We start from the raw sequence: 26,153 nt of genomic DNA, 5'->3' as shown, positions 1-26,153 counted from the left end.
GGACTCATATCACAAAGATTTAAAGGAGGATAAAATCCTTCAAGAAGAAACTCCTAAGGTGGCTGTTCAGGAAATCCATCCAGGACATAAATAAGGGGAAACTCATTTTTATAAATGCAAGAGGCTTGATTAAAGCAATAACCCAAGCAGTAAAGGCAATAAAAATCAGTAGTTCTGTGCTTCCTCTGCTTGCTACCGAATAAGCAAGTAACCAAAGGGCACGTTCAGCATCTGGGAGAAAAAGAAAATGGGCAAAACATACTTCTCTTCAAAACTAGGTTTTCTATGAAGCTGTGTTCATTTCTTGATTCAAAGCTCGATTCTCCAGGGACAGTATAATCAGAGAGCAGTAATGATCTAAATTGTAGTTAGGAAATCCCATTGTTGACTTCTTCCGCCTCTCCTTGCCAAGCACCGCCTCTGCTCTCACTGTTGTTCCCAGACGCAGGACCTATTTTGATTCAAGCAGTACTAACATAAAACTAGACCTTATGGGGGAGAGCTATGTTGATGTAAGTCCAATTTTCATTTCATCCATTTGTCAAAACTTGGCTAGGGACAGACATCCTCTTTCGGATCCAGCCAGTCAATGAAGTTGTTATGCTCATCATCACTTTTCTGCCAGATGTCACAGCTCCGGTCTGTCTGATAGCTCACAGGAGAGCTTTCCAACCCAGCTCAGCAAAAATGAACTGCAGCAGCTTAAACACTGGAGAGAGAAATATTGCAAATTGCAGTGGCAGGACCTGTTAGAGCAGCCCCCACAGCCTGCGGGACGGGGCTTGTCTATCGGTAACCTTCAGATCCCACAGTGCTGCAGTGTGCAGGGAACGCTCATCGTTCAGGATGGGTCCTCTGTTTTGGCTAACTGAGACCTGCTTCCACAGTTTTCTTTCATGTTTATTCTGGCCCTCTCATGAAGTTGATCAGCAAAAACTTGTTGTTCATTTCAATAGACATAAAACTGAAATTTTGTGTATTCTCCTCATTAAAAAAAAATATCTGGGCTACTCAGACTAGATTTCATGTATTCTTTCCTTTTCYCTGAGCCCGCTTGCACTCAGCAGGCTACTGAACAATAAGCGTGGATTACCAAATTAAAGCCTTTGTTGCTTCCTCTGAAGGACTGTCGGGAACTGACTTTCAGAGTTGTGTGTGCAACCTCTTGCACAAAAAATCCCTTCTGTCTCCAAAAGTAGGTTAGGATTCATGTTTACAGGATTTTTTTGCTTTCAAGTCATAATTCTTGACTGCAAATTCACTCTCAATTTTACTTATCAGTTTCTAGCCTCTTTTTAATTTCTCTTCTCCCTTTTATTTTACATTTTTTAACCCTTCCACAGGTTGAATTTATGGGTATGAAAACCCAGAAAAGATTTATACTGTCCATTTGCTGCTGTACCAATAGCCCCAAACCTACAAAGACTTAGGCAAAATCTCAGTTTTTCTCACAGGAATGGTCCTATAAGTAAAGTTAAGGCTGAGTCCTGTGAAACTGTTCCTTAGCTAACATTAGTCATAAAGGTGTTTGCAAGCAATGTTGCTAGGCTATATTCATTTTTACAGTATCTGCGTGACTATCACTCTTTAAGATTTGTTTATGGGAAGGATGTGCTCATCTTCTGATACCTTGCAGATTATAAGACTGGTTGAACCTCATGAAGTTCAACAAAGGCAAGTGCAGGGTCCTGCACCTGGGGAGGAATAACCCCAGGCACCAGGACAGGTTGGGGGCTGACCTGCTGGAAAGCAGCTCTGCGGAGAAGGACCTGGGAGTGCTGGTGGACACCAAGTTAAGCATGAGGCAGCAATGTGCCCTTGTGGCCAAGAAGGCCAATGGTATCCTGGGSTGCATCAGRAAGAGTGYTGCCAGCAGGTCGAGGGAGGTGATTCTCCCCCTCTACTCAGCCCTGGTGAGGCCACATCTGGAGTACTGCATCCAGTTCTGGGCTCCCCAGTACAAGAGGGATGTSGCACTACTGGAGCAAGTCCAGCGAAGGGCCACAAAGATGATTAGGGGCCTGGAGCATCTCTCTTATGAGGAAAGGCTGAGAGAGCAGGGCCTGYTCAGCCTGGAGAAGAGAAGGCTGAGAGGAGATCTTATCAACGTGTACAAGTATCTGAAGGGAGGGTGTCGAGAGGATGGGACCAGACTCTTTTCAGTGGTGCCGAGCGACAGGACGCGAGGCAATGGGCACAAACTGAAACACAGACACTTCCATCTGAACGTGAGGATATACTTTTTCACTGTGAGGGTGACAGAGCACTGGAACAGGTTGCCCCGAGAGGTGGTGGAGTCTCCTTCTCTGGAGATATTCAAAACCCGCCTGGACGCGATCCTGTGCAATGTGCTCTAGGTGACCCTGCTTGAGCAGAGGGGTTGGACTAGATGATCTCCAGAGGTCCCTTCCAACCTCAACCATTCTGTGATTCTGTGAAGGATATATAGCTCTTTAGAAGGTAGTTATAAGATATTGAGTTTATTGGTTTATTGGTGTTTGGCTCTTGAAATCAGCTACACACTGTCCAGCAGCAGAGCTGAAAATGACCACCAGTATTGTACCTACCATCTTAAAAGAAGTTATTTCCCAATATTACCAATGTCACACATGAGTCACAGACACAGTGATATAGGCAGAATCTTCATCGATACACAAAAAGATACTCACTGCCACCCTGCTTGTTCCCAAATGTCTCACAGTTAATTTTAAGCCAAGCTGTCACTGAGTTTAAAAAAAGATTATGCCTCAACACCTTCATAACTGCAGAAATCAGACACTAGGAAGGTCCAGAAAATACAGCGGTGGAGTTGCACTAAAAATTCAGGGATTACCTTCAGAGATTTCTCTTTAGCAGCTTTACTTTGAATAAAGAATAAATCAACATCAAAGATTTTAATTCCCTTAGGGTATATAGAAGAAATGTGACAAGAATTTTGATGCAGATGTGTATTTTTATGTAAGGTCAGAATCTTGCGCTTGTCTAAGAAACCTGCAATGCATTACTGTGTTTACAAATATAAAGGCCCAATTCCTGAAGTTCTGAGAGTCTGAGGTAACATTTTTTGTGTAGGGGTACACACTGTTAATATCTTTAGGATAACAGTTGTAGCAGTACAGGTTGCTATCTTTAAAATAGCTGTGTGTCTTACCAAGTATTCTGAGAAACTCCAAGCCAGGTTCATTTCTGACATAACCGGGGGCGACTTCAGTCAATATCTGAGGCCCTCATGGCAGCAGAGCAAGGAGCTGGAAATACTGGCTACACTTTCTTCCCATGGGAGCTGGGACACAACGATTAACAGGCAGAAGTTAGTGTTTCACCACAGACAGTACCTGTAAAATTTATTGAATGCACCTGGCAAAAATAAACTGAGTAATTAGGTGTATTATTTGAAATTACAACTAATATAGCACCATTGACTAATGGTATTATTCTTTCTGCTTACCTAGATATGGTGTAGCAACTACATATATGGTAGAAAATAAGAGGTAATGGCAGATGTTGTCATAATCCTTCAGGAATGTCAGGCAAAATTACCAGTAACCCTCTGTTCTCCTCTGGCTTGAAAATATGCAGAAAGGAAGAAATTAATTCAATGACTATGTGATTGCCCAGGATGGGCTGTTAAGCTGCACTTCTGCATCCTCTTCGCTTTCCGAGACCAGAAGGGACGCTGATACTGACTGTCAGCCAGGCTGCCTGCGGTGGCCCCCGCAGCGGGAGCTGCGTGGCGCGGGGGGCTAGACAGTGCTGTTTTAAGCAGCAGGCCCTAATAATTGTGTGTTTCTAATGAGTGCTTCAGTCCTCTGAGGAAGGAGGGGAAGGAAGAAGATATCAAAAGCGGTGTTCCCAGCCTTTTTCCCCATTGTCCGATAGAAGCTGCTTACATACGTGACACGCTGGCTGCACTATGATTTTACAGGACACTGAAACTGACAGACATTTCAGAAAAAAATAAAATATCTTGTCTTTCTGTCTTTCCTTACAACCTCTCCATGATCTCTAAAGTCATCCTGCACGCTGAGCTTCAGAAAGGAGCATCAAACCTGAAAGAGTCTGCAAGGGAATATTTCATTATGATCCACCACAGTTACCTGCAAGAAATGTCTTATAGTGCTTCAAAGTTGAGAGTAGGGACATTTTAGGAAAGCAGGACCAGTATGAAAACTGTAATTTTTCAAACTTTTAGGATTTTTTTAAAGTATTTTGCAATTCCAAATATATAGTAGGCATTAATTTAAATCAGTGTTAGACAGATCTCCAGAATTTCTAAGTCAGATAGCTAAACATAAAAAGTCTCTAGGTCTTGAAGCTGCTTAGATTACTCAGAACTCAAATTCAAATTCAAGATTTTAGCAATATAGGAATTCATACAATACTTTTGGAATGAGCTTCATGTATTTATTATAACATTCATTAGAATTTTTTTTCCTAATAAAATGGCTTTGTTTCCTTAGAGCAAACATCTTTAAGGTGAAAGTAAAAGCAATATAGAACATTCAGAATATTTTTAAAGTGCAGGAATAGTTGGGGAATATATTTGAACTTCTAACCTCACGAAACTAGAATTCTCAAATTTTCAAGGTGTTGGAATTTTTTGGTCTCTTTCCAAGCAGCCTTTATCACAGTATTTCCGATTTCCAGTTCCATATAATATCCAGTGGTTTTAACAGCTGAAAACATTTTCAAATCTACCAAATTTTTTTAAAAAGCACTTAAATTCAGTTGGAGTTTACTTAGARTCATGTTAAACAGAGTCCTGTTACAATAGGAAAATTCAAAAATAAACACTAAAGACTAGATTTACTCCCAAATTTTACAGCAGAAACGAGTACTGTACATTGGAGGCAGTAAGGGTGCCTGGGTTTAGCTGTAAACTATGAATTAAGTAAACCTTTGTTTTGGAACGTTTTCATCAGATTAATATTAATTTGTAATAGTATCTTAGCAACAAATTTCAAGAGGGCTTTAAAATCAGTGACATCATATAGGATCCATTTGGGGGCATCTGGTTTTTAGCTCTCAAATATTTCCATGGTGTATGGCACATGCAAACTGCTGGGAACAGTCATTTCTGAAGATCCCTTCCAGGAGCTGTGTTCAAAAAAGTGTACCACACAAAGCTGATGTACCAGGTCAAGCCAAATTTAGATGTCTGGTTGATCTGTGAGAGTGTTTTTGTTGTTAGATTTTTTTTACTATAATGATTTAGAATCCAGTTCTTTTACCTCTGGTGTTGCTGAGCAGCACTGATGCACATATTTTTGTTGAAATCAACAAAACAATTTGTGTGAGTAAGTGCAGCTGACAGTTTCTAGCATCATCACAGTGCTGTTGTTTGTATAAAATATTCTGCTCTGGATATAGGACTATAAAAGCTTTGAGGAGTGTAATCTCACCAACAAGATTAGATTTTTCCTGGAAATAGCTTTGCTAACTGCGAGAATTCACCTAGTTTAAAGCTTGGCGTGCTGAATTGCTGGCATTGTATGAGTGCCTAGGACATGACTAGCGTCAGCGTTGCGCACTTGCGTGGATCTGTTTGTACCTTTTCTCTGTTTTCATAAGGTCAGAGCCCCCTGTTTTTCCTTCCTCTTTGTTGTATATCTCTCATTTCAGACGGGACAGAAGCAAACGCAGATCTAAACCTGGTTGCCAGTACCTCAGTTACCATGCCTTTCTGCTGCTGCTTTCCTTTCTGCTGGAGATTTAGCATAATTTGCCATTATTGTGGGCTCCCTCTGAAAGCTCCTCTGTGTCTCTTCCATTAAGTCAGAGGTCCTTGGCGCGGTGGCTGCCACCACCACGTCCCATGCTATCGCTGTGTTAATGCTGCGGTCTGCAGCCGGGGTGCCACCTTCAGTGCCATCCTTCCCCTCTCCCCCAGCTCGTTTTGGGGGAGACGTGACTTCATCCACCCTGTCGCTCGCAGCCTTGCCTCCTGCATGCACTTGCATTTTACTGCTCTCGTTACTCTCTGGCTTCTTTCGGCATYGGTTTCCCACGCCTGTCTCCATCCTCCAGTGGACGCCTCGCCCCAGGTTCTAGCAAACCTGGTCACGGACAGGTGGAGGCAGGGATCGGTGAGAACAGGTTCAATCAAGGGCTCGGGCCCCCGTCATCAGGGATGCCCAGTCCCAGTATTAAGCAGCACGCCAGGTTCCTGACGCCTTACACAGAGGAAGTCTGTCCTGACACGATCAGGAGCTTTCCCTGGRTAAGGAATTCGGACCTTTCAGGCTAAAATTGAGACATTAGGACAACAGCTTTTTCTACATAAAAGCAGCAAACGAGATTATATTACAGTATTAAGAACATCTTTACAAAATAGTACATGAATAACTAGATCATTTTAAAGCAATATATAAAATTATTTCTTTAAATTACATCTTTCTTTGCCCTGAGAGACTTAGAGTAATGCCATATGATTATGGGCATACTTATGTGCAAATAAGGACAGACTACACTGTGCAAACAAGACTATATCAGTATTTGTAATGGATTTTTTTGAAGTATGTCCCTGAAACAATCTTTACAGTTAAGTGTAATTCAATTTAAAAATTCTAACCATAATAAAAGCTTGTATTTTTTTAGTTACATGGCATAAAGCTTTCTCTCTGTGTACAAATTATATAAGAAATGTTTGTTTTGCAGATTCAAGTATCTGCAAATTAATAAAAATTTGGATCTTTTAAAGTAYCAGATTTGCATATCATCACAATATTTTAGAGTTAAAAATTAAAAGCAAGATTTCCATTGAAATTCTCCCACGTGGAAAAAATATTGAAAGATCATGAAGTGCATCAGCTAAAAACAAAATAATTGGCTAGCATTTGTATGTTTGCTTAAGTACTTTCATAAACATAAATAGAGAATAATTGCATAGAAAACACCCATATCAAATTGTTAAATATCCATTTTTTTATAACTAAACTGTTTTAAAGGTTGAATGCTTAGAAGCACAGTTGTAAAGCTTTACATAAGGAATGACAACAGAGTGAAATTGCTTACAAATTTTTCAGCTTTGTGCATTAATATTTCTCTGTCCTGCTCTGTAGAATTTTGAAACCTATATTAATTATTGTGTTGATATACATGCAAAACTTTAAGAAAAAAGAATATTTTTATACTGAAATGAAATCTAAAGTAACATCTGAAGAAGAAAGGTGATTTTGTACAAGATTCTGTCACATGGAAGCATAGTCCTAAGGAGCTGGGGAGCTCTGCTTTCCATTTGTTCCTCTACTGTGATAGACCGTAATAATGTGAGATATTCAGATCTAATTAATGATTTAATTAATTTAGATGTTATAACACCTGATGAAGTGAGTAAATGCAATTTTTCTGATCTCACACATGACAAGAGAGTGGTCAAATTAAGTAACTCCTATATAGCAAGTCAGCATCAGCACTGCTATCAGAATGCTTGTAAGACAGCATCTCATAAAAGAAGATTTATATTCTCATATAAAGAATCATGATTCTTTAGATAATGCTTTTTTTTTTTTTTTTGGATGCCTAAATATTTAAATGCCTGACCTGAGACATGTTAAAAGGCTTAGTTTCCAAAGTTCCTGCTGATCAGGTCCTGTCAAGGTTTATTATGTGTCCCCATATATGGAGACACCAAAATTGGCAATCACCTTGAAAAGGCTGAATTTTAGATTTCAGCACTTCTCCCGAGATCTCAGTCTAGCAGGTCATTTATCTAAACCACGTGACTTGTGAAACTTCCTGGGGGGAAAGGCTCTGCTATTTCTGTAATCCATGTTTCGCTGTCCTGCAGAATTTTTTTGCATAATCGCTGTGAAGTTTATGAAGCACATGCAAAAACATGTACATTTCTTGAATGTCTGCTGTTTCCTTATCTTTGTGTCTTTTACTGTGATGTTGTAGAGCTTGGATCATATGGAAACCTAAAATATTATGACACAATGACTGAAGAAGGTAAGAAATATTTTAGAATTGTTTGTATGAGCTTTCTGTAAAGTCCTTCTTTGAGCACCTTTTGTGGATTTGCTTTTTCTTTCATTTTACTTTATCCTATTTTCCCTTTCTTCATTTTTGAATAATTCTTTTTTGCATGATTTCATTGTCACTGTGATCAGTTGTCGCTCTCTTTTCAGGTTACTGTCATCAGCTTTTCAGTTTTGCTTCTTTCAGATAAGGAAATGCAACAGAATGTGTTTATTAAAGAAGGACAAACATGCAAATCCACACTCACAAATTCTACTGAACTGTATAATATAGCTTACAGTTGCTTATTTTATGTCATGTTTTACAGTGCATTCAAGAAGATGAGTTCATTTATGGATGTTCAAATCACTCAGTTTGAAAACATTTATTAAATTACCTCAGTTTTGTGTATTATTCAAAAGTAATCAATAAACTTCTTTTAAAAAAAAMCTAGGCTTCACTATTTCTAGAATATTAATTGTATGCTTAATTACAATACAAAAACTGTATAAAATCCTGATTCTGCAATACAAGTAGGAAGTAATTAGGGCCTGAATCAGTGCTCAGTGAAATCTCAGGGAATTTTTCAGCTGAGTCAAAAGCATTGCTGTTTAAAATGCTAATTCAGGAAAGCAGTTAAGCATATGCTTAATTTCCACCACATGCTTCAGTCCAAGTCCACTCAGCATTTCTGCAATTGGGAAGTTTTCCTCAGCTGAGACCTGATTGTCGGTAGGATCAAGGCCTTTTGTGCAGCTCTCTGATTACAGCGCCAGGCAGATGGTTTCATGGGTGTTCAGTTTTGCAGTGAACAGCTTGCTGGAAGATGGAGATAAGCGCGAGGCCTGTAGAAAAGTTAACCGCCTGTTCCTAAGTTTAAATTCCTAAATTCTTAAGTTTAACCATGGGAATATATGATGAACAGCTAGATTCTCTTTTTTTAAAAAAGACAGCTACTTTCTTGCTTAGATTATTTTCTAGTTTAGACTGATCTTGATTTTAAAATGTTTTAAGAAAACCTTCATTATATGACTTACTCCTGGCCATTTCTCCAGGAAAAGCAAATGTTAGATTCTGACTATTTCCCATTTTCTACATGTGCTGTTGATACTCACTGAAATATAACCATACTATTCTGGGCCCTGCTTTTGGAGGCGGTTCCTGTCACCCTTGTGCCTGCTATTGCAAGACGCTGATTTTTTCTAGAGAAGGTGCAAGCTCCAGCTCATACGGACGACAGGGAAAGCTGGAGTGCTATCCACAGTTGCCCAGCTGGCAAATTCACTGTCCAATTTACAAGGATGGGCATGAGATAATAGATGCTTGAGAGGAGATTTTACTGGACATTTTGGTGTTTAAGTTGTTTAAATACTCCTCTCAAGCATCTGAAATGAGTTGTTAAYCCAGACCATTCAGATACAGCTACCAGAGCTAAAGTTTTTGCGGTATGTGTCATCTCAATATTTATCACAATCAAGTTACAAATGTCATTTTTCATTGTAGCCTCAGAGTTGGATACATTGAGGTTTTTCTTTTTTTTTCTGAAGTACTAAGTCTACCGTTTCCAAAGTAGTCACTACATCAATAGACTTCTGAGTTGTATAAATACCCTAATGGTAGTTAAATATAGCTACTTGTGGGAAAATATCCATGCAAGTACGCTCTGTAAAACTGCTATATATTATTACCATGCTTAGACTGAATATAATGCTATAAATATTCAGTGTCACCTCAGAGAGCACCCTTCATGAATAAATAATCAAAGACCTACTGTACATTTTCTTCCAGTAGCAAAAATAAGGAAGGAAGTGCTTTTTGTCTTTAGGAGTATTAACACTGACAAGAGTCTGTGATATGGGTTAGCTTCCCAAATACAACTGTCGTCATCATCATTTTTACATGTCTTCAAAAAGCAAATAATGAATAGTGTATCCCAGAAGCTGAGCTTAGATCAAAGCACGCTATATCTTGAACTTTCCATTTGGATATGCAAAAACATAATCCCCATCACTCTGCATCACACTTCATTATCCTTTTTTCTTCTTTATCTTCCTTTCTTAACTGAGCTTTTTACATTTTTATACATTAAGTTAGGCAGAGGAATGTGTAAACCCAATTATAAATCCTTTTTTTTTTTCTAATACAGTACATTCTTACGTCAGCGTCCCCAAACCCTAAGTGAAGAGAGCTGACAAATCTTTAAATCCTCTGATGAAGTCACACAAGGCACATCAATTCTTGCTGTTGTGTCAGAAGAAGCAGAGGCAAAAGGTGACAATAACAGATATAGTGAAATAGTCAGAAGACCGTTGTGCTCTAGGTCTTAAAACTGAGCTCTGCTGTTTTGTTAGCTCCTGTTTGGTCTGAAACTGACTTTAGATTAATTGCTGATTAAACAGGCCCAACTTGGAGAGAAAATATACCCTACCACATGGGAACATGAAAAATCTGCATGTATGTGCAGATTCATGCATTCATGTGACACCGGTGACTTTTTAGCATTAAAGCTGAAGGGGTATAAGGAGGATTTCTGGAATTGATCGGTTGTGACCCGATAGTTTCGTTCCCTAACTGTCCACCAGCAGGCCAGGTAGGCACAGTTTAGGTTGCCTAGACAGCCTTAATTTTGACATCCTGTGACTCATGAAAGCTTGGCTGCAGTGCTAGTGTTGCAAAGATGTAGTAATTTGCATTTAGTCAGAGGCTGAAAAGCAGACAAATGGTAGTATTGAATTTTTTAAACCAGTGAATTTCCCAAAATATTTTTCTGTCAAATCAAAGGCTTCTGACCCAGAGAATCTGAGTCTGTAACCTGGGTTGCAATCAAAGGACTTTTAATATAACCTTGATCAGGAGGCGAACTCAGAGATGCCAGCTGGAGTTACTCATGCAGATCAAGGCACATGTATATTGTACAATACTGATTTGTTTGCATGTGTTCAAATATAACCAATTTAGCTTTAAGCTACCTTCTTTGCCAACCACCTGTCCCTGATCTCCCATTCCTTCTTATTCCGCCCCACCCAAACTGAAACAAACTGCAAAATTGGTCTGAGTTCAGCAAATCTAGATTAATGAAAGAATTTTCTAAAATAGCTTATCCTGTTTGGGGTGTGTGGAGTCAAGAATTTTCATTGACCTGAACTCTCATGGTAGCAGATGATGTAAAAACTACTTTACATAGTCAAACCCACAGTACATAGGACTGTTAAAGACAAAACCCAGGCTTCTAGCTTCTAATAGAAAGAAAAAGTTACATGAAATTCCTATGGCTTGTCATAGTAATCCCACCTGGAGATGAGAAAAAGGCATGAGAGAAGATCTGTGCCTAAGGTTAAACCTCTGGGGCTTTCTATTAAATATGAATGATTTAGAAATATCCTGAGATGGTCTTATTCCCTGGTGGGTCTGTGCATACCTGGGCTTCTCCTTTGCCAGACAAGTTTTGTTTAGCTTTGTTTTTTAACTGATGGAGGAAAAGGGAAGGAAGAGGCTCCACTTCCGCTTGTATGTCACTACCCTCATGCAGGCTAGCAGTAGTGCTTTCCTGCAGTGGCACTTCAGTTTTATACTTTTGATAGTCCGTATTTTGTCTTTTAATCATTTCTTTCCACTGCTTGTTCACCTATACTGAGTGAATCAAATGGAAGGGAATAAAGTAAAACTATGTAAGACAAACCATGCATTTCTAAGAAAGAAAAATGAAGAAAAATAGTGTTTCCATTTCCAATAATCAGTTTAATTTCCATGACAGTGACTTGTAACTGTGGAACAGTCTCCTGAATGAAGTGGTGGATGTGTATCTTACAATGGTAATGTCAGGGTAGGAAACTCCTTCTAAAGAAAAAATCAGCATGGAAGGAGGCCCTTGACAATACAACAAAAATTGAGGAAAACAAGTTTTAAGCTCATATAAAGCAGAGTGAATCTCTGTAGAGACATTTCATTTTCAGTTCAATATTAGCTCAAATTTCTCTAAACAAAACTAAGCAATTCCAAACAAAACAAGAATATCCCTATAAAACTCTGCATTATTTTAATTAAATTGTTTAAAACTGAACCTTAAATTAAAACTAGCGTGGAGTAGGTGAAGATGTGGATGCTTCCACAGATCTTTTTCAGGAAGAGTCTCAGTTTCTTCGTTTGCATGGCTTCCAAAAATGCAGTTGTATATTTGTGGCATCATAAGCCAAATCCTCAAATGTGTGAAGCCAAGATTGGACTCCGAAACCTACCACCAGCAATCTATGAGCAAACTGACATGCAAGGTGTATGAAAATTATGCAGGCASCTTTGAAAACCTAAACATGCTTATTGATAAGCTCTTTTTAATTGCCCCAGTGCTTCAAATGGAGTTAGAAACAGGCTTGACTTTTCCAGCATTTCAGCATAAAATATTTGGAAATACGATTTTCTTTCTACTTCTCTCTGTTTTTCCTTTCTCTCTTCAGTTCATCTCATAACCTGAGCACTTCCCTTTCTCTCTCTTCTTTTTCCTTTCTTTCACTTTTTTTCCTCTTCTTCCTTTTCTTCCTTTTCTAACTAAAATCTCTGGCATTGACCCTATGCATTGAAATAAGGAGATGGCTTACAATTTATCATTGTGTTCTACTCTGCAATGCTCTTCTGCAGGCAACTTTACTCGAGGCATTTTATACCAAAAAAGAAGATGTTTGCAATGTATTCTTAAATGCTAACTTTTATTTTGGAGCATGATATGTTTATGATAAGATAGAGGTTGCAGAAGGGGCAGTGCCTACAGCTATTTATTGGATCTTTGTATTATTTTTATTACTTTTGAAGTGATTTGCTGTTGACAAATTAATTCCACTTCCCAACAAGTGATATCTGCTAGTCCCTTTGCGCAGTAGAATGTAGCTTCTGTGCATATGAAAGTGTTGGTACAGAGTTTTGAACCAGTTTCTTGTAATGGTATTGTTTCTGATAAGCTCCCATTTGTGAGAGGGGAAGAGAGGATTTGTTTCTTGACCCATGATTCATTCTTGCATGTCTTGTATTTTAACTTGGAAACAGTGACTCTGCATTATCCAACTCACTGAGTTCATTCATGACTTCTCTCTGCTTCCCACTGTTAATCAATTATTTGATTCCATTGAAATATCTTTTGGCCTTAAGCCTGCATTCATTTTGCAGCAAGGACAGCAAGAGTTGGACTGCTTTCAATGGATTTTTTTTTTTTTTAAGATTAAGAATTAAAACAGGCAAGAGCCCTGGCTGGTATTAGTGTTTTTAATTAGAAGAGTACTGTGCTGTAGTTATCCAGTTATATTTAAACAAAGAGAAAAAAAGCCTGGAAGAGTAATGGCAATGAGAATAAAAATAGAAAAGGAGGCATACAGCATCTTCCTACAAAACATAAACTGTCATAACCTATCCAGAGAGTCCTTACATAAGATAACCAACTTAGAGGAAGAACTGAGTTAATTTCACTTAATGTTTGCCATCTTTGACATTGTCTAGTTTGAATACGTCATTTGGACTCAATAACCGACAAAGAGTAACAGGACCTGAGACCTCTCTCTTAGGATGGGACAAGTTCCCCAGAGACAGTCTAGATGATGAGTTGCRAGTAGATCTCTAACTTCTCCAGGGATGACCTGATGGGAGACGTCAACCATCTGGCAGGTTGAGAAGAACATTTTCCTTTGAGAAGCTTTCATGAAAATCATTTATTGTGAAGATTTCTTCTCCTTCTGAAGTGTCTGTAGTAGTCACAGGGGCACAGCAGAATGCAAAGTGACAAAATGAACCACAATCAGTATGACATGATTTATGGATTCCTCTGAAATTCTGTGTTACTGTGCTCCTAATTCAGACCTGAAACTCTGCTTATTATCTTTATTCATCTTCTGTTTAGGCTGAAATTCTACACCAGCACTTTCATAGATGGAACTTCAGTGACTGCTTCAGAAGAAAAACAATTTTTTTTGTTGTTTTCAATTTATTTTTCAATTATTTGCTGATTTTTCAGAATAAAAAAAAACTTTTATATTTTTATTTCCATAAAAAAGAGTAAAATAATGTATCAGATACAGTATATAAGTAATAAGTATATATCAGAACATCAGATAGTGTTTAATAACATATTAGGTGCTTGGGAAGAGATGGAAATGGATTACTGCACTGATTTATGGAGCCTAAGCTATCACAAGGAAACCTAGCCTCTCAAAACAGCTGCATTTGAATAATGACAATGCTTTATTTTAGGAAAGTTCAAGGAGAGGGCCTCAATTCTTCATAAGATTGCCAAAAAGAAGTGCCAGGTGGAAGACAGTGAGAGGCGGAACGGAGATGCTAATCATGGTGAGTGTCGCAGTGCAGATTTACCACTTGTCCCTGAGGGCTTATTCACTGTTTTATTTTGCTTGAAAATCCTTAGAGCCAAATTTCCCCCTCTGCTTTATTTATGATAAGCTAGTAAAAAGTACTCTGATTACATATAKGAAAGAGTGTAAAACGCATGGACAGGACTGGGAGTGACGTGCAAGAAGAGAAAGGCTGATTAAGACATTAGAATGACACCCTGCAGGGAAAATGCAGAGAAAGATGTAGTGCTGATTTTGACATGAGAGAAACGGGCAAAACTTACTCTAAGTTTGAGTTTGAAAACTCGGTGAATTTACCGAACTTTGAAAGGTTGGTGCAGGGGCAGATTGTGCTGCGTTATTTGCTTGTAATAGGTCGTGTTAAACAAAACCTGGTTTGCTCAGCAGTTCTGCATATACACAGCATCCCCACAGGGCTAACGAATAGCTCTGGTAGCCACACCTGGTTTATAGCATTACCAGCTCATCTTCTGATTTTATTTTTTCCCTATCCACATACATAATGAAACCTGCCACATACGCAATTTGCACTGTTTTATCTATCCGAACTCAGGTTTCAGCACTTTTCAGTTCATGGAGCCCTAAGAATTTTCTGGTGGAGAAGTGAAACCCCTTAAAAATTTTGCACAGGTTACTTACTGTGTATTATAGATGAATTTTTGTAGTTCCTGAGGTCAAAACTACTGCTTAGGAATATACATATTTTAGGTGATAGCATTCTTGTCAGAAAAAGAAAAAAAACTTTCACATTTAGGATTTGATATGGGCATCGGCAAGTTGCAGAGAATCAGTCAGGCCCATATATGCTATTCTTGTACAAAATCAGCTTACTATGGTTTTTGATTAAGGGTAAGAATTTGTCTTTTAGTTCCAAAGTTCATATATTAAAAGGAAATCCTTACCATGACCTCTCTTTTCTCTACTTGACCATTGCATGTTCTCTGCATTAGAAAACCAGATGCCAATGTGTCTGATAAAATCTGAACCATTTTATCAGTTGATACTTTCTCTGACCTTGTGCTATATTTAGGCACAATTTGCCTCCAGAATCAAGCAATTGGATGAGATACGCTGTAAATGCACCATAATGCTGGGTATGGGGTTAAGAGACAACCCAAAGGCACTGAAATAATTACAGATAGCCTGGCACTCCAATCCGATTTTTAATTAAGATTAATCTCAGGGTAGCAGTAATGCAACCACATAGGTGTATTTACCTCTGTGCAGAAGGCACGTTGAACCCGAGTTAGACAGTGCTTTATAACTTTATGTTGTCCAAGGGATTTTTGGCCATTGGCATTTTTATTTAGTACATACCAAAAGAGATAATTATTGATTAGAGATTTCAGAGATAGTCAAGGTAAGAATAAATTTGAATAAATCTGGATTCAGAACCCAAAGGCTCTGTTTTCTTCCTCTAATCCTTGTAAAGKTTTTGTATGAAGGCTGTAGGATTCTGTTATGAAGGTATTGGATCATCCTGTTATTCTTTTCCCACATATTTGTAAAAATGGAAAGAATACAAATACTGTTGGGAAGTAACTTTACTAATTGCAAAGGTATAGTGCGCCATACCTCTGCAGAGGTTTCATAGGTAGTGTATTATAAAAATTATATGTTCTTTATGTTTGATATGTTCTTTACTGTCTGGATAGAATGCTATATGTCAGTTTTGACCTTAAAAACTCAGTTTACCATATGTAAACTGGGTTTAGCATAAGTAAAGCATAAGTTAAGAGCACTGGATATTTTCCAAAGTCATAAAATAATTTAAATATTTCTAGAATGTAAGTGCTAATAGGATAGTTTCTTCAACAGCAAAGTCACCACTGATCAGAATTGTATTCAAAACATGTACTGGTCAAAAAGAAGCCAGAATTTTTTTCTGTCATTTTTGTAAAGGAGGTATTGGTCCACCATCAGTATTTGATGATTTAGACAGACTGAATGAATATATGACAGCAATTTCACTARTAGATTTGTTATATAATATTCTGTTCTGTTGTTTTCGTGCTCCTATTATGGATGATGCCCCAGAAAAAAGTGCAAAAGTGGAAGTTGCAGTAACACCACCAAGTGATTCAGGACCAGTGCAGAATGGAATCGCCCATAACGCTGAAGAAGAGGTTAATGTCTTTTTTATTCTTTTTAGTTTTAATTTTGGTAGATATATTCTGTGCTTGTTTCTGCTTTTCACTGAAAGTACGCATCCTAATAGCAAGGAGCTGTTGTTATGGACTGGCTACAGTATGTTTAATCTTCATTTTCAACAAAACCCAATGTATGAGAACGTGTTTTGCCATATAAAAAAGTTTTTCTCATGCCCCCTCTGCCCTTCAGTGTAAGTCTGGTAGTCTGGAATGGATTCTTTTAGGAAATGTATTTTTGCTTATCAGACAAGAAGTTGTGTCCACAGCCCTTAATACAGCTAGTGGAAATTGCTTGTCTCTTTATCATCACATTGCACAGAACTTGCTCTCTTAAGAGGTGGCCTCTGATGCTGTAATTCATGGCATGGGTAAAAGTAGTTACAACAGAACTGTACATTAACTCCTTCTCAATTCTGTCTTTGAACAAAAACCTTAAGACAGCTAACAAATTAAGCTGAATGAGATATACTATACTGGTATTTCTTTGACTCTCATTCATAAGAATTAAACTCTGTGAAAGAAGACATTAAATATTTAAATTTACTTATTTTAATATATACCTTTTGTAGACAATAATCAAGTAATTGCATAACTGTGTTTGTCACACAGCTACTGAAATAACTATAAAGATGAGCTAACTTCTGTGTTAAATAAGCTGTAATTCTCAAGTGTAGCAGACTGCAAAATTTGGCCCTCTCAGCCCCTTTTTTAACGTATTCAAAAAATTTTTAAATGTTATAAATCCCACCTAATTCCCAAGTAGGCAAACGAGTGGAAAAATGCTAGTGAATTGGCTTTGCTAAACGTGGGCACTGCCCTTTTAGACGAAGAGAGCAAATCTCGTCCCCCCACACAGGAAAAGTCTCATTACAGATAGTCTTTGACACAGAAGCTTGTACAATGGTTGTATAATGGTTTTGTTTGTGCAGCTGACTTCTCAGCCTTTTCCTAAAGCTGTAGTGACACAAGAGAGTTACTGCAGGAGAAGCTTGAGCAGTGGTCTGTGCCACAGCAGGAGCCTCCCCTTGCTGAAAGTAGGATGGGCTATCTTGCATTTACCTACAGCAAAATCATGAAGTAGAAAGGCAATTGCTGTGTTTGATTTGAATAGTCCAGAGTTTAGGTTTTTATATTTTAGTTGCTTTCACTTACTTTTTATTTATTAAGATTGTTAGTCTAAATCAGAAACAATCTTGACTTGTTCATGACCTGAGCAATGTCACTGTAGCCAAATAAAATTCTTTCCTTGAAAGGTACTGCAAGACACAGGAAAAAGTAAAAGTGGGATAYAAGTAACAGTGTTTGTTTATTTATTTCTGTTGGTCACTTCCTAAACACAATTATCCCTCACAAGGAATATAGTTTTTCCTGGAACATACTTACAACAGGAGAGGTCATCCAATTTTGTGCAGCTGTCTGCAAGACTGGGAAAAAACATCGTGATACATAATAGGATGTCTCCAGGAAGAGTTTCTGTTTGCCTTACAAAGCTAGAAGTGGAAAAATGACAAGATAATTATGGCCAATTGCCAGCTGGTGCACCAAATATGGACAGATATCTTTAGTTCTTCACTACTTGCAGACAGTTTTGATCTCGGAAAAAGGAACAGAGAATCAAGACCCAGGTTCTAAAAGAGCGGGATAGTTTTTGATATCCTGAATAATCACATAATGATAATGAATCTCATGCAGAAAGGAGAGCATAGTAGAACRTTTAATTATATTTTCTGTTAGTCTAAGTTGTCCAGACTGACAAGCCACATAAAAGATCTTTGTCAGGCCAACAAAACAACAAGATGAGTATAATCTATTTAATAAAAATTCTCAGCACTCTACTTGCACATTACTTTAACACTGAACTTTTTAAGGTAAGTAAAGATCAATTTTCAGATCCATCTGGACCCTGTTCTGAGAGTCTGGCTTCACCACTGCAGTGAAATATATCTTTAGACTGTTTTTTTCAGTTTAGCAAAAAAAGTAAGAAATCCAAAGCAGTGTATTTTTCAGACTTCTGTTCCTGAAGACTGATATCATGGTGTCATAGCTTGGTATAACCTGATAAGGTGTACAGAAATTAGTATGTAGGACATGCAAAAATTCAAGTAGATCTGGAAGAAAGAAGCTTAAGAATGAAACTGCTCTTGCCTCGTAAGGTTTTTCTCTGAGATTGTTCAATGAAAACAATGATGGAAAAGCAATCATAAGCAATCATATCTCACAGCAGTGTCCATATGCTATCCTTCTGCTTCACAATGAAGGGGTTTCTGAGCTTGTTCAGAAATCTGCAAGGTCAAGCAGCCTCATCATCCAAGACAATGGTTTCAATTTCAAACAAGTGCGGGATAAGTAGATAAAATTTTGCAGGAATAAATTACTCAGCAATGTCATCCCCCCTGCTCCTCCCAACTTCCTTTAGACATCTTCAGTTTTCAGTGAGGCAGGTTTTAGAACTTTTGTGTTAAATTCAGCAAGCATTAGGACATTCTGAAAATGTGCTGTGCTGTGTCAGAGGTGGGATGCATTATTTATCCTTATCAGGATGACAAGACAGACCAAGCAGGGAGGCCCGTAACTGATGCAGGAGTGATTCTGCAGTTTCAGCTCTGTCAGCCTGAAAGAAAGGATTTTAGGCGTCTGCTGTCACACTAACAGATAGCAATCCCCTAATAACATTTTGAGACAGCCCATGCTGGCTTCTTCCCTGGTGGCCTTTCTAATTTTGTCCTCTTCCAGTGATAACCTGACAGTTGCTGCTATCTCAGGCTATTTCAGTTATTGATGTGCTGGAATCCATTGTTGTAATTTAAATAAATAAATAAATAAATAAATAAATAAAACAAGTTGTAATAATAATTAGCTGCTCATCCATTCTGTTTATTTAAAAAATAAATAGATCTCTTTAGCACTTAGGACCTTACTGAGCCTGTGAGGTTCTATTCCCATTCTCGACTGTACAGTGACCCTTCTTCAACGTATTGCCTAGCTGCTTGTGCACAGCTTCTTGGTATGCTTTTCTGAACTGTGGCATCACCCTGAAGCCAGCTCTGACCTTCTGAGATACTTGGTCAAAGTTAATAAAACAGAGCAGATCATAGAGAGGGGTAGGAGATGACAAACAGAAAGAGAGAGAGGAAAAGAGATTTAGACAATAAAAAGAGCAAGAATAAAGGTCAGGAGGGAAAAAGCAAAGAAAAACAGATCCTCTGCTTCTCCCACTGACGTCCAAGGAAAATCTGTTTACTTTACTTCAACCAAAGCTTGCACAAAGGTGAAGTCTGCCTTTTTCCAAAATATCTAACTGCTTCTGTAGCTGTTCATCCCCCCAGGAAACAAGAAAGAAGAAAACAGAAACAGATGAACTCAGCACTCTTCAGTTTCCTTCTGCTTTGTATATTGACTTCATGGGCACTAATAGGATTATTCCTGAGTTGTAATAGTGTAAGCAACAACAGGATCASACACACAGCATTCACATGGCCTTTTCTTTGATGGCAGTTAGAATTAGAGGAAGGGAAATTGGTCGTTGCCCTCCTGAGCCTTCTTTCCAGCTTCTCCAGACTTTGTGCAGACACTTCATATCTCTACGACATAGCATGTTTTTGAAGACAATGGTACCAGTTCTAACGAGCAGCTTTGTTCTGGGAAGTAATAATGAAGGCACAGGCTAATATGCCAGCTAGTCTTTGACAAAAGCTTCTCCTCCTCTTCCCTCCACAAGGAGTGGTTCATTACAGTTTAATCCTGACCAACAAACTCTGGAATTTTGGTCCTTTTATGAACAAGTATCCACCATTTGACCTTGAACATCATTTGCCTCCACTTCATGAATAAATTTGATCTGGTGGCTTGAATTCTTGATGATTTTTCTTTACCTTGATGCAAAAAAGAAGTGCTGTAGGGTCATAATTTAGAAATGTAGTATAAAAATCACTTCTCCCCAGTTTTATACTTGTATATGTCCAAAGAAATGTTTTGTGACCCATAAATGCTACTTAGACTAATGTATTTCTTTCTGTGTGGGATAAAGACTCCTGAATACCTTTAGACAGTTTACTCTTAGTACCTGCACATCCCAGTGACGTTCATTTAGACTTGAAAAGATCAGAGGCACTGTCCTTCTTGAGGAAGCAAGCTGCAAATTTGTCTTTGGGAGAAACTGTCCTGAAAACTGTTGCCTGGGGTATAGCTGTGCTCCCACAGCAAATCATCCAGTATTTCTAAAATACGTTTGCATTGAGGATCTACAAGATGTGCATGGGAATCTAATTCTTTCTCGTCCACTGTCACACTTCACTATGATCTTTATGTTTTTCCCTCTTGCACAAAAAGCACAGTCATACCAACCTGACAGCCTTCTTCCATGAGATGACTGGCTTGGTGGATGAGAGGGGAGCTGTGGGTGTTGTTTATCTTGACTTCAGGTTTTGATACTGTCTCCATAACATCCTCATAGACAAGCTGATGAAGTGCAGGCTAAATAAGTGGTTGGTGCAGTGGACTGAAAACTGGCTAAACTGCTGCCTCAGAGGGGTGTGATCAGCCGCATGAAGTGCAGCTGGAGACCAGTCACTGGTGGTGTCCCAGGGGGTCGATCCTGGCACCAATACTGTTTAACATCTTCATGAATGACCTGGATGATGGGACTGAATGCATTTTCAGCAAGTTTTCAGATGACACAAAAACTGAGAGTAGTGGCTAAAACACCAGATGGTTGCACTGCTGTTGAGAGGGACTGTGACAGGCTGGAGAAATGGGCAGAGAGGAACCTCATGAAGTTCATCAATGGAAAATGCCAAGTCCTGCCCCTGGGGAGAAATAACTCCATGCACCAGGACAGGCTGAGGGCTGACTGGCTGGAGAGCAGCTCTGCAGAGAAGGCCCTGTGGGTCCTGGTAGACAACAAGTTGAACATGAGCCAGCAATGTGCCCTTGTGGCAAAGAAAGACAACGCGTCCTGGATTGCATTCGGCAGAGTGTTGCAGGTCGAGGGAAGTGATCCTTCTGCTTTGCCAGTGAGACATGTCTGGAGTGCTGGGTCCAGTTCTAGGCTCCCAGTACAAGAGAGACATGGAGCTACTGGAGCAAGTGCAGCAAAGGGCCATGAAGATGATGAAAGGACTGGAGCATCTCTCTTATGAGGAAAGGCTGAGAGAGCTGGAGATGAGAAGGCTGAGGGGGGATCTTATCAGTGTGTATAAGTATCTGAAGGGAGGGTGTACAGAAGATGGGGCCAGACTCTTTTCAGTGGTGCCCAAAGACAGGATGAGAGGCAATGGGCACAAAATGAAACACAGGAAATTCCATTTAAATGTAAAAAATGTTTTTCACTATGAGGATGTCTGAGCGCTGGAACAGATTGCCCAGAGAGAGTTTGGAGTCTCCATGCTTGAACATATTCGAAAACTGTTTGGAGACAATCCTGGGCAACCAGGCTGTAGGTGACTCTGCTTGAGCAGGTGGGTTGGACTGGATGATCTCCAGAGGTCTCTTCCCACCTCAGCCTTTCTGTGATTCTGTGATACTTGCATTGTTTCTTACTTTTCACTGGCACAGACTATGGTCCGTCAGTCTAAATCCCTAGATACAAGCATCTTAATAATGATTCATAATTGTCAGAAATTAAGTACATTAAAAATTATGTATGCCACAATGACAAAAAGAACATGCAAATAAATACATCTTAGTTGCATAAGCCCTCATCTTTAAAAGTATGATATTRAACAAAGGCCCCTTATGAAGGGAAGGCTCAGGTTGAAACTGGAAGAAAAGGAAAAAAATAGCTTTTGTGTTTTATTTTAATTTTTGTGTATTTTTAAATTAAACTTCCCTTTAAAAAAGTACATCACTCCAAATTCCATGAGTTCCTTTCCTTTGTTTAAGGCTTTTGTTTTTTCTTCACCTTAATATTTTTCCTGGGTCTTATTTCTCCTCTTTTCATCCTTTTTTCACTGCCTAAGACCTCAAGACAGAGTAAAGGACACTATCAAATAATAACTTTCACAAGAGTTCATGCACCAGAGTGAATTTCACTTTGTTTCCTTTTCTTTTTTTTTATTTGATTTCCTCACTTGTCTTTTCCTAACTTCACCATCCTGTTTTTCCCTTTTTCCCAGGCCCTTAATTCCATTCTTTTCCCTCCACTCTTCTCCTCCAGAACCTCATTTTTCCATGTGCTTCTTGCTGGACCAAGCCTTTGCTCAACAGGATAAACTCTGTTCTGCTGCTGCTTGCAGGATTTTAAAAAGACAATCCAGAAAATGCCCCCTGCAATCCAGTTGCTTGTCCAAGACAGGTATATTCACTTAATCCCGTTCCCATTGAAATCAGCAGCAGATCTCCCTCACACTTTGATAAAATCTGGATCAGCTACTGGGAAGGACAGTGCTGCTGTCTCCTTCCCAGTGCCTAACCACCACAGCTGGGAACAAGACTGCTTCCCACCACACAGTCTGTAAAATATCCGAGCTCCATTTGCAGCCAGGATTTGCCTTCCCTCCTGCCAGATATTCCGTGTTCCTTTGGGATTTTGTTCTGCTTTTTGAATTCTTCCTTTTAACCTGTAGCAGTTTGCCACAAAGGAGAAAACTCTGTAATACAGTACGTTATATTTAYAGACTGGTACAGAGCATGTATGACAAAATGAAAGAAGACTGAAAGGGCACTGACAGTATCTCATTAAATGTTGTATAGGCTGCCCCACAGAAAAGTGATCCTTCTGAGAAGTCCAATTGCCTTTCACCCTACTGCCAGCCTCTTAACCGACATATGATTGTGTTTAGTCATAATCTTTCTAACCTGTGGCTTTCCTAAAAATATCTTCCAGTCTGAAGATAACACCTTCTCCTCCCTCCTACACACACACACTCACGTGTACACATGCGCACACTTTTGCCTGTTTCCATGGAAACCCCACTGGAAAATGTTTACATGCCAGCCATGTCAGAGATAACTTTTTCGTGAAGCTAAAAGACAACTTAGATGTAATAAGAAAATGCCACTAATGCTTTGTTGTTTTCATTGGATCTAAATTACCTACCTAAGCAACTGTGTGCTAACGTGCATTTTGCTTTCCCCACCAAAGAGCGGCAGGTGTGCAGTGCATTTCAGGACAGAGCCTCTGGCTGACACAGTTCCCCCCTGCCCAAATGACTCCTTCCCCCTGCACCAAATTAACATGATTTGAACCTAAGTAGCTTTGTGTTCTCTGTCACAGGCTGTGATTCTTGGAATATATTAAACATTTCTATTTTGCAGAGCGGGGGCGAGGAGTTGACAGCAGCCTTTGTTGCAAGGCAGTGATATATTCCAGCATGTTTGGTGTTTGTTTGATCATTAAAAATATGTTTTCCAATGACTAAAACTCTTTTCAGTTGCCACACGCAGCCTAAAATGAATGCCTGCTTCTCGTTTGCTGGTATACATCTTTGTAACTTAATGCGATTGCACTGCTGTCAAAAGGGATTGAACTTTATTTTTCCAAGGCTACTGAGTTGCCTTTTCTACGTTTTTTTCTGTTGTGTGCCATTTTGATTTACCTGAAAATCAGAATAGTCAGCTGTATCTCTTCACTGCTCTAGCTGTTCTTTCCACTGATGAGCTGACTGTAATTTTGAATATTACATTGTAAGTATTTCTTTTCAAATTCACTGAAGAGTGCTGGGTGCAACTTGGGCAGAGAAAATTGCATATAGGCTCTGGGAGCTGTGCTTTCAGGTATTTGCAGATACAGGCAGTAATAACAGAATCTGGAGCAAAAGCCAACCCATGCCTTGCTTGTTCCCACAGATTCTGCTGAAAAGGTCGCTCTTTTCAGCCAGTTCACAGGGCAGAGAAGATTAACACAAATTAACTGCATTAAGGGGAGCGACCCATATAAGCAGAATGCTTTCTAAAAGCTCAGGGATTGAATTTTACTCCACGATTGAATTTTGCTCCAGAATTCTCAAGGAAAGACATTKTTTTCTGTCTTAGCTACTTGGATATTGCTCACTACTACTGTAGCTTGGTACCTCACCTTCTTTCCAAATGAGATGTAGCAGAAGATAAATGAGCAATCCAAGTCATGGAGAAGAAATTTGAAGCAGAGGCTTGAAGCTGTCCCAGAGGCCACAGTAGGGCTCTAATTGCCTCTGTTCTCTGCCTTTCTAGTGAAATAAATTAATCTGAGATTTGCTATTCTAAAGAAAAAATTCAATCTCAATACTGAACAACAATACTTAAATTTGAGACAGGTAACATTCTGAGATATCATATTTTTTTCTTGGTTCACTCATTGTGAAAACTTGGCTTGTACAGAGCTCCTCACTTCCGTGAAAAAAAAAAAAAAAAGTTCAACAGCCTTTTGCAGCACTATCAGATAAAGAAATATATAACATTTTCATAGTTGGTGCAATATCTATGCTTCAGCATGAGCAAATTGAACTGCAAATAGTCCCTGTCTGAAGTTTCCCTTTCTATGGGAGACCTGATGCTAATTCTGTGCTGATTAACCATGTCAGAAGTCAGAATACACAAGACATGTACAAGCATGAGAATTTTTAGTTCAGTTCTCATTTATCTCAGTTATCTCATTTGGGCTAGCAGAATAAGCCTAAAAACATAATGTTTGTAATTCATATCCTGTAGCTGTTATAAGATATGGACCAGTTGGTAAATACTGACATATTCAGTATTTCAGGTAGTTTTGAAGTGGCTTGTTGGAGTTGTTTTGCATGTTTTCCTACTGTCAGGTAAAAAAACATAAAAGTGCAGTTGTTTAATGTTACGCTAGATAAACAACTATTTTTACTAAGATAATATATTTTGAGTGTAAGCATCTAGGGAGACAGTTATTTTCTGATGTTTGCCAAAAGCAGTGACTACATTGTGACTTTGGCAGATGGAGTATGCTATAAGATGTTGTTTGTAAACAAAAGCGTTATTGATAGAATGTCACCATATGTTGCCATTGTTTATATAATGTGAAACACGCAGTCGCTTCCTGTCTTTGGACAGATCTTCTTGGGAGAYAGGGAAAAGTCAGATTAATCATGAGCAAAACAATATGTGAGATGTCTTCCATGGGATTACAGAGAAGTATTAGATACATATTCCTGGGTGAAGAAGTCATGAAAGATGGAAGGTAGGGAGATTTGATACCTTTTTCATTGTTTGTCATGGGTTACATACAGGAAGAAATGAAGTAGCAAGAATAGAATTAGGAATATACATAGACTGGTTTAAAAGAAAATATTAAAAGTATGCTTGTTACAGACATGTAAAAGGGAATATATAGCAAAACTATACTTTTAATCTCATTTCTTCAAAATAGGGAATTATATCTATTTGTTTTATTATTTACAGATGTACCCCACTACCCCTGGTAGAATATGCAAATGGTGCATTTGCCTACTAGAGAATTCATTTGGTTATCATTATTGGGTTTTTTGCACTACAGTAGCATGTCCAGCCCATCCAGGCAAGAGTATACAGATTATGTTCAGCACTGCAAAGGTTTATGTAACAAAAAGACAGTTCCAAGCACAAGTGAAAACAAAGGAGGGTACAACAGAGAAAGGAAACAATTATGACAGCTAATGAAAATTTCATGAAAAGACATCAATGACTTTTATATATGACAACCTAATGCAGTTTCTGTCTAAACCTATAACTACTGGAAGATGAAAAAATATGCCACATTCCAATACTTCTTCCTTGA

General features: G+C 38.7%; 1 protein-coding gene across 2 annotated transcripts in view; it reads left to right on the top strand.

Moving 5' to 3' along the window:
* SLC24A2 (solute carrier family 24 member 2) overlaps positions 1–26,153 on the top strand; it is a 107,785-nt gene that overhangs the window by 67,149 nt on the left and 14,483 nt on the right. The window contains exons 4-6 of one of the 2 annotated variants that reach the window (XM_026073540.1): positions 7,900–7,950; positions 14,188–14,283; positions 16,344–16,432. In XM_026073540.1, coding sequence (XP_025929325.1) covers positions 7,900–7,950; positions 14,188–14,283; positions 16,344–16,432 — 236 coding nt within the window. The remainder of the gene's footprint in view (positions 1–7,899; positions 7,951–14,187; positions 14,284–16,343; positions 16,433–26,153) is intronic. The other variant, XM_026073541.1, reaches the window with a different exon arrangement.

This window comes from Apteryx rowi, unplaced genomic scaffold (genome assembly GCF_003343035.1).
Source record: "Apteryx rowi isolate R43461 unplaced genomic scaffold, aptRow1 scaffold_37, whole genome shotgun sequence".
Classification (NCBI taxonomy): domain Eukaryota; kingdom Metazoa; phylum Chordata; class Aves; order Apterygiformes; family Apterygidae; genus Apteryx; species Apteryx rowi.
This window is presented reverse-complemented; position numbering and strand designations above follow the sequence as displayed.